The sequence below is a fragment of the Squalius cephalus genome, assembly GCF_949319135.1.
Source record: "Squalius cephalus genome assembly, chromosome: 18".
NCBI classification, from domain to species: domain Eukaryota; kingdom Metazoa; phylum Chordata; class Actinopteri; order Cypriniformes; family Leuciscidae; genus Squalius; species Squalius cephalus.
Window position 1 is genome coordinate 12,638,628 of NC_137139.1, and position 12,049 is coordinate 12,650,676.

At 37.8% G+C, this 12,049-nt stretch overlaps 1 protein-coding gene across 1 annotated transcript; it reads right to left on the minus strand.

Annotated features, from left to right (window-relative positions):
- Positions 1-4,396: 4,396 nt before the first annotated feature.
- Positions 4,397-11,533, minus strand: trim35-39 (tripartite motif containing 35-39). Its single transcript, XM_079850290.1, has 6 exons — positions 10,651-11,533; positions 10,406-10,489; positions 9,447-9,677; positions 9,343-9,365; positions 9,149-9,267; positions 4,397-5,361 (listed from the first exon to the last, which is right to left on the minus strand). Exons 1-6 carry the CDS (start codon positions 11,044-11,046, stop codon positions 4,889-4,891), a joined length of 1,326 nt encoding a protein of 441 aa, XP_079706416.1. The 5' UTR covers positions 11,047-11,533; the 3' UTR covers positions 4,397-4,888.
- Between the last annotated feature and the right edge of the window lie 516 nt (positions 11,534-12,049).

Consider the following 12,049-nt stretch of genomic DNA (forward strand, 5'->3'; position numbering starts at 1 on the left):
GAAACTTTTAACAGTTTAAGAGTTACACAGTTTAACTCTGCTGAATGCAAAACAATGTCAGATGATTTCAAACCTGCTGCATATCTAGTACTAAAAGTCTGGTGTAAAGTCCAGGTTCAGAAAGTAAAAGTCCTCCTCAGTATTTTGTTCCAATCACCTGGATTTGCTAATTAGCACAGTTCTTCAGCCAGGAGATTAGTGAAATCAGCCGGCAGAGTTCATGGGTGGAATAAACATTTGGCAGGACTTTTACTTTCTGACACCTCTGGGTCTAATATACAGTATTATCAGAGTTCACGGTGTTCCTGTTGTATCCTAAGCCTTAGAAATAGGCAAATGTATCACTGAAAGATTAATATGAAACATAAACACACTTACCCACTGTCAATGTCTCTCCAACCACATCAGTATAAACTAGTCCCTGCAATAATCTATAAATATATTGTAAAGAATTTACATAGCTTAGCAATTGTGACAAATGTGTTTTGAAAAAGTGTGCAGGATCCTAGACCTTTTTCCTATTTCCAACATATTGCATTGCTAAAGATTAAAACACTTCGGTTCCTTTACCTGCTATTCACCTTGGATTGTCAAGAGATTGGTCATCCGGAGAACTGGGGGAAAACTCCCTGTGTCCTGGCCTGTGTCTCGACCTGATTCGTCCCGCGCGTTTTCATCTAGTAGCGATCTGATCATATTGAACAGCACGCGCTGGCGACCTCTGCTGGGCAAACCCGTGTAGATGCAACTCGAACACAGCCCAGGCGTTTCTTAAAGGAGAAGTTCACTTTTAAAATGAAAATTCTGTCATCATATACTCACCCTCATGTTGTTTCAAAGCTGTATGAATTTCTTTCTTCTGCTGAACAGAAAGGAAGATATTTAGAAGAATATCAGTAACCAGACAGTTTTTGGGTCCCAATGACTTCCATAGTATATTTTTTTCCTACTATGGAAGTCATTGGGACCCAAAAACTGTCTGGTTACTGATATTCTTCTAAATATCTTCCTTTCTGTTCAGCAGAAGAAAGAAATTCATACAGCTTTGAAACAACATGAGGGTGAGTATATGATGACAGAATTTTCATTTTAAAAGTGAACTTCTCCTTTAAAAACCAAGTGAATTAAAGTTGAATCTTTTTACAAATTATTAAATATCATTTTTCATTTTATTTTATTGGTTTATTTGAATAGGGACAGTACAGAAAACATGATTCCAGCTAAAAGCTGAAAAATATTCAATTGTCAATCCTCCAATTTCCTCCTATAGTAGTTGAACTACCATCCTGTCTCTTTACCACACAGAACCAGTGGTGCCTTATTATGCAAACATTTAATCAGTTTTATATGACAAATTCATAAAACTAAGCATATTTCGTTTTTATGTATATAAATATGAGAGTGATGCCATCAATTTGGCTTTTTATCTAGTATTTTTAGAGCCTGATTATACAACCTTTTTAGTTTTTATTACGGAGACATTTGAGTCCAGACTGTAATACAGTTAGAAAGGCAAGACAAAATGATTGCATGTATGAAAAGATGAGCTGCCTGATTCCAGATATACTGTCTAAAAAGTTTAAAACAATTTAGATTAATCCTTTTTTGAAAGTGTTTTGTTTTTTAAAATTTAAGTGAATCTGAAACTACACCTAAAAAAATAAATGTCTACCTCCTCTATTTTTTCTTTATGTACCCTAATTTCTTTTCTTTCTTTTTTTTTTTTTGTGTGTGTGTAAAAAACTGTTTTCCTAACATTTAAAGTGAGATGATTTTCCTGCAGCCACATGGATTTTCCTCTCCATTTGTTCATTTAAAATTACAGCAGTTTAGGACCCAAGGACCAGATGTTTGAAAGAAGACCCAGAGTCAGAATTATAATAAACTGAAGAAAAGTTTTACTGAAGATAGTTTGCAGTTTCATCAGCAGAAGTTCAGCTTCAAGACTCACACAGGAGTTCATAGGCCGCTCCGCTGACAGTTACAAAGATCATAGCAGTTATACCCTTCACCACACACACACACACACACACACACACACACAGCAGTTATACCCTACACCACACACACACACACACACACACAGCAGTTATACCCTACACCACACACACACACAGCAGTTATACCCTACACCACACACACACACAGCAGTTATACCCTTCACCACACACACACACACACACAGACACACAGACACACACACACAGCAGTTATACCCTACACCACACACACACACAGCAGTTATACCCTACACCACACACACACACAGCAGTTATACCCTACACCACACACACACACAGCAGTTATACCCTTCACCACACACACACACACACACACACACACACACACACACACAGCAGTTATACCCTTCACCACACACACACACACACAGCAGTTATACCCTACACCACACACACACACAGCAGTTATACCCTACACCACACACACACACAGCAGTTATACCCTTCACCAGGTCTAAGATACATCCTTGCTTCAGGTTTCTGATTGGCTAAGAAATAGATAAACATAGTAATTTTCCACACATATACAGATAGACTGAAGCATATCTCCATAGATTATGCCGCTGACACTCGGACCCTGCAGGACCAGTTAGGCACGTCGTGACCTTCCAGGTCGCAGATTTGGGTTGCTGGGTGCCAGCATGTCCCGAACAACAACTCAGTCAATCTCCAACAATGCCAGTGGTTCCTTAACCTGTAACCAAGAAGACTAACACACACACACCGACACACAGCTTTTCCAAGGCTGGATTTGGCCAGGCTCTAACTATAAACAGGAGAGTCTTCTCAAAACATCAAGATAATGCGTTCTTTCTCAAGGAGAGCTACACTTTAGTTAACTGGAAAGTAAGGCTTTAACAAAGAAATGGTCCCTTAACCTATAGACTTCAATGACCCCTATATGTTTTAACACGTTGAAGACCTTTCTCAAACACAAAACAATTCCCTATTTCATTTCTGGAAGCCGGGCTGAATAAGCAACATGGCAAATCATTTATAAACAAACTAAAAAGCAAAGGGCCTAAAACTGAGCCTTGAGGTAAGCCCATTTTATTGTTCAAGAACGATGACATTATACCCTCATTTTTTGCACATTGCTCTCTCAGATTTAAATATGAGGAAAACCACACTCATAATTTGTGTTTTATTAATTTGTAGCACTTTATGTGATTTCTTGCTTTGGGAGGAAGTAGCTAATCAGGGCAATTACAGACAATTAACTATCATGCTCCATTTTTTTCCCATTTACACGCGTTTGTCAGCTTTGCTATAGCATATAGATTAATCTCACGAAACATTGTGCGCGTGCTGCTCCTGCACCGCATACGCACTGCACACGGAGTATGTGTGAAACGGGCGTTATATTGAATTGTATTTTTTGTTTGTGACACTAGAGGGCGTATGAGTATCTGAGTATATTTAAATAAGGGGATGATGAGTTACAGGTGCGCATATGGAAGGTCAAACAAACTTTTTTGGCCGTGTTGAGCGTCGTTTTAGATGTGCTCATGCCCAACAGTTTGTTTGAATCAAATAGGGGAGAGCGGGGCACAAAGTAACGCTTTTTGACTTTCTCAGTTTGTGTAAATCTACTTATGGTTCAAAGTATTTATTTTTTCCCACATTAATTTCCCACATGTCTAGTACAATTATGTGTTTTTGTTTTATTAATACAGTATATACTTTTTTCTTGATATACCCCGAAAGAATGGAAGTGAAATGTGACAACATGCCCCATAGGTGGGGTACATTGTAACATGTGTGGGGCACATTGTAACTTAACATATGACAGCTTAAAATGTTATCTGATCTAATAAAAATATATATATACAAAACAAACTAAAACATTTTCTAAATAAAATACAACTAAAAACTTTTTCATATAAAATAATGGCAGTTTTTAATAATTAAATATAAACTCATTTTTGAGTTTTGACTACGAACCCATGAAAACACAGCTATACAACATAGTTCAAAACAAATAAATAATTAGTAATTTCTGAATATTGACTCTCAGTCTTTATTCACCTTTTTGTCACGTTTTCTCAATAAAATTAATAAAAGTATAGAATATAATAGCATATTTCTAGGGGCACATTGTAACGAAGTGTTACAACATGCCCCCGCCTGCACAACTGGGATTTAAACCCGGCTAGTGTCTTCTGCTAGTTAGCGAAGCATTAAATAACTATCTCAACTGTTAAATAACATCTTGGAGATTTAAAATAATATCAGATTTGTCTTATTTTAAATAAACACAAAAAATAGAGATGAAAAAATAACTTAAGTAAGAAATTTACTTTTGCTATGGTTTAATAAATGTCTATGGATATCTTCCAAAAAAAAAATTTTTTTTTTCTATATAGGCCTAGTGTTTATATGGCAACTAGTAAATACACAAAGTTTCGTCATCCAAGCATGTGCGGAAGTATTTAAAACAAGCGTGTTACAACTAGCCCCGCGTTAGGTTGTGCCCTGCGCTCCCCTATTTAGTTTGTTAGTAATAAGTCAAAGTAAAGTGTTGAGTATTTATTTATTTAGTTTTATTTGTTGTTTGCAATGCCAAATGGACAATAAATGGATTTGGCATATCCGAATTTATTGAGAAGGTATGGACAATTAATTCATTTTATTTTTCAAGGCAAAGCATGCGTCAGAAACAGACTAATAAAAAACATCTGCGTCCCTACAGAGTGTTTCCTTAACGTTCGCCGAAACCAAGAAAACACATGTTTTTAAAACATGCAGTAAACTTGACTTTTTGAACGATAAGATCATTCAGAAATAACGTTTTCGCAACTTAATGGGAATGTTATAAACCGGTCTCAGCTGTGGATGTACAGCAATAACTTTTACAAACAATTCACCTATAAGATCCTCAGATGTGAAAAGCTATAGAAGAATGGGAAGACGGTCTCAGTGAAGCTGGTTGTGAACGTGTATAGATGTGTGTTAGATACAGGATCAGAGAATGACACCGTTCCTCTGTCATAGTCCAGCTGAACTCTCACCCGCTCAAGCTTCTGTTCCACAGGAAACCCAGACTCTTCAAACAGTCTGTACTGCACACTCCACACACCCGTGTCAAAGAAATCACATCCCTTCCTCTGGTTCGATGCCGCAGTTACTCCCAGAGCCCAGGACGAGCTCTCTTTAACCTCCACGTCCCAGCAGTGTGTCCCCGAGTCAAACCCCTCTGAACCCAGAACGCACGAATGCTCGTCAAATCTCTCTGGATTATCGGGAAGCGTCTGACTGTCCGAACTGCATCTCAGACTGGTCAGATCATCAGACAAGAGGAGATCCGGATGAGCTGTATTTGGATCCAGAATCACAGGAGCTGATGAGACACAATCAACAGCTGCTTTTATTCTGATCTCCATATGAGCAAGAGTGAACTGTACACAAATTAAGATGGATTATGATCACTCTGAAACACTGCCACGTTACTGGGGCCATCCAACCTTTCATCCAAATGTTGCAAAAAAAGGGGGTGTTGTACATGTGGACTGTGGATGAATTTATAAACATTGAGAAACAAAGTTGAACAGAAATAAACACAAACAGAAAAAGGAAATCTTGCATATGAAATTATACCAAAGTATGAACTAAATAGTGTGATACACTCACCTAAAGGATTATTAGGAACACCTGTTCAATTTCTCATTAATGCAATTATCTAATCAACCAATCACATGGCAGTTGCTTCAATGCATTTAGGGGTGTGGTCCTGGTCAAGACAATCTCCTGAACTCCAAACTGAATGTCAGAATGGGAAAGAAAGGTGATTTAAGCAATTCTCAGCGTGGCATGGTTGTTGGTGCCAGACGGGCCGGTCTGAGTATTTCACAATCTGCTCAGTTACTGGGATTTTCACGCACAGTCATTTCTAGGGTTTACAAAGAATGGTGTGAAAAGGGAAAAACATCCAGTATGCGGCAGTCCTGTGGGCGAAAATGCCTTGTTGATGCTAGAGGTCAGAGGAGAATGGGCCGACTGATTCAAGCTGATAGAAGAGCAACTTTGACTGAAATAACCACTCGTTACAACCGAGGTATGCAGCAAAGCATTTGTGAAGCCACAACACGCACAACCTTGAGGCGGATGGGCTACAACAGCAGAAGACCCCACCGGGTATCACTCATCTCCACTACAAATAGGAAAAAGAGGCTACAATTTGCACAAGCTCACCAAAATTGGACAGTTGAAGACTGGAAAAATGTTGCCTGGTCTGATGAGTCTCGATTTCTGTTGAGACATTCAGATGGTAGAGTCAGAATTTGGCATAAACAGAATGAGAACATGGATCCATCATGCCTTGTTACCACTGTGCAGGCTGGTGGTGGTGGTGTAATGGTGTGGGGGATGTTTTCTTGGCACACTTTAGGCCCCTTACTGCCAATTGGGCATCGTTTAAATGCCACGGCCTACCTGAGCATTGTTTCTGACCATGTCCATTCCTTTATGACCACCATGTACCCATCCTCTGATGGCTACTTCCAGCAGGATAATGCACCATGTCACAAAGCTCGAATCATTTCAAATTGGTTTCTTGAACATGACAATGAGTTCACTGTACTAAAATGGCCCCCACAGTCACCAGATCTCAACCCAATAGAGCATCTTTGGGATGTGGTGGAACGGGAGCTTCGTGCCCTGGATGTGCATCCCACAAATCTCCATCAACTGCAAGATGCTATCCTATCAATATGGGCCAACATTTCTAAAGAATGCTTTCAGCACCTTGTTGAATCAATGCCACGTAGAATTAAGGCAGTTCTGAAGGCGAAAGGGGGTCAAACACAGTATTAGTATGGTGTTCCTAATAATCCTTTAGGTGAGTGTATATGCTTATACTGACCTAAATCAATGATAAGATGTGCTGTCCCAATCACCCAAATATTACCAAAAACGGTATTTTGGATCAGTTTACATAAAAGGGTATGTGTTGGGCTGATGTTTTTAATTTATGGCAAGAAACCTTACACAAGGTGGAAATTCAAAAACTGTCTCAATCACCCTTAATTCACCCCTATGCTTTGGGTTTGACTTGAGCGCTTGAAAACAAAGTCCACTAGATAGTGCTAACGCGCCAAACGTGTCTTTCCGCACTCACAGCCAACGGAGTAAACTTTGAAATGCTCGCGCAAAGTAGAATGCAGAAAATGAAGTATACCCGGGCCTTAAGAAATGTTATTTTTGCATCCCATGATAAAAACGGTATCTAAATAACTAAATATCAATGTGTGCCAAAGTTGTTGTTCTCTTGTTTACAGCTCATCTGGTTATTCCACATATTATGACTAGATCTTTAAAGTCCCCTGTATTCCGTACTTTTATCCCTTAAAACTCATCTTTGATCACCAAAATTACATATTTAAGTTTTTTCCTTGAAAAAAAATTTCCACATACCTTAAAATAGCTTGAATGTAACTCTACACCCTTGCCTCATTTAGTATATGTGGTTCTTTGAATATGCAAATGAGCCCCGTCTCCACTCACTCGCTCAGCTCAGAGATCCACTCTTTGACGATCACACATTGATCTGATTGGTTACAAGGTAGTTTGTGACGTCAGAAACACCAGTGATTTCAAACCGTGTTTTTGAGACTGTCTTTGGTTCACTGCAGTTTTAAGGAGAAAATACTCAGCAATGCTGTTGACTTGTAAATTTGCACATGGTTTGTCTTAAAGCATATTAAAAACACCACACAGCCATATAAACTACATAAAAAACTTGATATTCACCACAGGGGGACTTTAATATTCACCCATCTGTCATTAAGGCTGTATGTGCAACAGCGCAGTGGTTCTCAACCAGCGCCGGTACCCTCAGCAAATGTCCAAGGGGGCCGAAAAATTGCTTAAAATTATTAAAAATAAAACAAAGCTAACAATAAGACAGCTAACAATCAATACATTTTTCTTATTTCAATTTGCTCCCTTGGTCTTAGAAAGCCTGGATACTGTATAAGGGGGAATTTTAAAAGTGTGATTTCCAGACATCGTAAAGTCATGGAAATTTCTATAATGAATATTAATTTCATAGTTATATCAAGCTCTAAACTATTTTGAAATATATTACAAGACAATGTTATTACAAGACAAACCTTATCATGTAATGAGTTCTTTAAATATCTGCAATTATGAAATGTAATTATTTTAATATACTATATTGCCACTCCTTATTTCCTTGTTTATGTAAAAAGTTGAGAAAGTCAGTAAGATTTTTTTTTTTAAGAAATACCTTTCTTTAGCAAGGATACATTAAAGGGGTGGTATAATGCCGTTTTCACAAGATGTAAAATAAGTCTCTGATGTCCCCAGAGTGTGTGTGTGAAGTTTTACCTCAAAATACCCCACAGATATTTTTATACAGCATGTTAAAGTTGTCACTTTTTGAGGGTGAGCAAAAAACGCACCGTTTTTGTGTCTGTCCCTTTAAATGCAAATGAGCTGCTGCTCCCAGCACAGGGGGCGGAGCTTCAAGAGCTCGTGTCCTTTTACCTCACACACACATGCACTGAAAATTTCAAAAACGTTTAGCCTTTTATGTTCAACCGGAGTCAGACAATGATGGAGAGACTCAAGAAGAAGTGACAACATGTAGACAACATTTCTGAATGGTTAGTTGATGAATTTATGTAGCTTATGTGTAGTTCTAGTCATTGATTAGCATATTCTGTCTTGATAATCTATAAATCGTATTCCGGGGGCGGGGTTTATGTAAATTTTAGGGTTCGTGATGTCACTAACCCTGGAGGAATGTCGTGTAGTCCCTACCAGTTTGCTGTAGTCCTTAAAAAGCGATTTCTGTAAAAGCAAATATCTCCCTTTGCTTTGAACTTTGAGTGTCGTAACTTTGCAGATGTTGTTTATGCTCAAACAGCAACATTACACACTAACTCAAATTAAAAAAGTGAAATCATAATCAACCACCCCTTTAAACTAAACAAAAGTGACAGTAAAGACATTTACAAAGTTACAAAAACTTCAAAGTTACAAGTTACAAAATATTTATATTGCAAATAAAGGCTGTTCATTTTGAACTTTCTATTAAGGATTCAATTCAAAGAGCCTTGGTGAGCAAAAAATGTTTGAGAATCACTTTTCTAAAGAAGACTCACTGTTTTGGACAATGCCTTGTGCCTTCTTCCAGACTCTGAACGGCAGGTTGCCCAAGTAACGCGCCACATGAATCAAAGCTCCAGAAGCCATGTGTGGATCCGGCTGTGAGCTCTGGACTCTGGAACCACATTCAGGAGTCAGAACTACAGTGGCTTTGGACCAGAAACAGAGAAACCACCAGTAGATCACTCACCTTTCCATTGTGACTGGAAAGTTCTGCAGAATAAACAGATAATTTATTATCTCATAAAATTATAGGTTGTGATCAATCAATGAATCAATTATCAGAAATGACACCTTTAGAAACAAGACTTCGCTGGCATTCATCATCTCCTCCATGTCTTGGATTGTGTGTGAAAGAGCTAAGATGTGTCTGTTCATCTCCTCAAGCTTCTCCTTCATCTTCTGGTTCTTCCGCTCCTTTTCCTCCCTCAGTGCAGTGACTGCGATTTCTTCTTCATCTCTGAGGAACTGATGAAGCTTCTCAAACTCCAGTTTAATCTGACGCTCTGTGTGCTCAGCTTGAGACTGAAATTAATAATACATTTGATTTGTAATGTTCTTTTCTTACATATTATGCAACAACAATTTAAAGTCACATAAACATATAATTTATGTCTAGTGAAAAACTTCTTGTGAAAAATAAGTGTGCTTAATTGTACTGAATGTGCAATTGTAGTGTACTTCACATCGCAAAAAAAAAAAACTTTACTAACAGATAATATAATAATAATAATGAGACAAAAGGCAACTTAAATGCACTTTAACAGAGTACAGTCATAACTATTTCTTAACACACTTAAGTACAATTCTAAAAAGTACACTTTGTTATAGTCAAATTAAAAGTTTACTTTAAAGTACATGTAAGAGACATATTTCATATTTTTAGAATTTATATTTTCACATTTTTTGTGTAAATTTGGTCATTAAATATTGAATATATTTCTTTGGTTTATATTTGTTCTTATGGCGCATATTATTAATGACAGAATTATCCTTTTTGGGTGAACTATCCCTTTAAGTCAGACTTAAGTGGGTTTTATTAGCATTTCATTACATGCAAATAAATGTCATGTTTAGTAAATATTAGTTTGCACTTATGCATTTTATTTTTTGTATGCTTCTAAATAAAAAAATGTGTACTCGTTTTTCACAAGGATTAACATGTTAAGTTGACTTTAAAGAAATTTAATCATAATAAACTGGAATCGGTACCGTTACATTAAATTTTAGATCCTACCATTTTGTATCCTCACCTTTATGTGTTGAATTGTTTTCACACACTCTCCTTTAATTTTCTCCCTGTGTTTAAGTTTCTCTTGTAAGAACCTCAGCTCCTCCTAGAATTGAACAAAATAAAACATAAAGAGTATAGTGATATGATCGTACATCATGTGATTATAAAGTTGAGCAAAATGGCATAGAGAAATACTGAGTGTATGAATGTGATGATATCTGTGACTATTTATTGTTCATATGAAACAAGAGACATTTGTCCTACCTTATAAGATGAAACCACTTCACTGATGGGTCTGAATGTGTGCTTGACATGTTTCTGTGAATCTCTGCACACTAAACACACAGGCTGCTTGTCCTCCAGACAGAAGAGTTTGAGCTTCTCGCTGTGTAAACTGCAGACCTCCTCAGACCCTGATGATGAACTCCTCTTTCTCCCCTTCAGGAAGGACTCGCACAAGTTTCTTAACACAAGATTACATGGAGGATCATCTCGTGACGACCTTCTCCTGCAGAGAGGACACTCCCTGGTGCTCTTGCTTCTCCAGAACTGTTGAAGACACTCTTTACAGAAACTGTGACTACACGACAGAAGAACAGGAGCCTTGAAGATTTCACAGCAAATTGGACAAGACATTTCCTTTGCAGATAGTGAATCCATTTTCACGATTTTTTTCAAACGAGACTTCACTTTCCCGGATGAAAAGTAAACATGCAGGAAAATCACTCAAACTATGCTAGCTATTTGGAAATAAACTTCTCAAAAATCCCCTTTGAAAGTGTCTCTCTTCTTCTCCACTGATTGCAGGTTATTTTATGCTTTTGTCGAGACGCTGAGATAGATTACAGTCGCTATGACAGAAAGTAAAAACACTGAGACAGTCAAGTCCTTTCAAGTTTTTTAATCGCCTTTGGGTATTTAAAACAGGTCCGACGACACCATCAGAATTTTTTTCCTGTGACGTGGCTTGATCGAGATGGAGAGAGTTGCGCGTGCATGCGAGGAGGAGCTGGAAACTGAGACGTGAAGTCAGACACTTGATGGTTTATGCTTCCCGTAGACGCTCGCGCTGTTTGCAATGCATAGGCCTACTTTATCACAGCTGAAGTGAAATAGATGCAATATTTGTCAAATATACACAGATGTTTCAGAGACATTTTCATTCAATACTTTATGTACTGCTTAAAGGTACAATATGTAAGAATTTTGTATCAAAATATCCAAAAGCCACTTGCACAGTGTTATATATTTCTTTCAATTGTGTACTTACATTATCTTAAATGTTTCCAAGAATTTATAAATTCAGAGAAATTCACAATTTTAAATTGTGCCCGTCCCTTGTCACTTGGCATATCCGCGTTATCCCTTGGTTCCGCTTGTACTGCCATAGTAACCCTAGCGACAGATGTGGACAACTGCGATCATGGCAAGCAGACTTAGGGAAAAAAGGAAAACTAAACCAAGGATCAATATCAGCGTGGCGTTTTGGAGATGCTGAGAGCTCCACATCCGCGACTATAACTTCGACTTGACAAGGCGCCGCTCTTGCATGTACTTTATTAGACAGGTGAGCAAATACTACGAATCAATGTTATATAGCTCAACATGATGAAATGTTAGAATATAATCAGTATGTTATTCTAATGTTGATCTAGCTTACTGC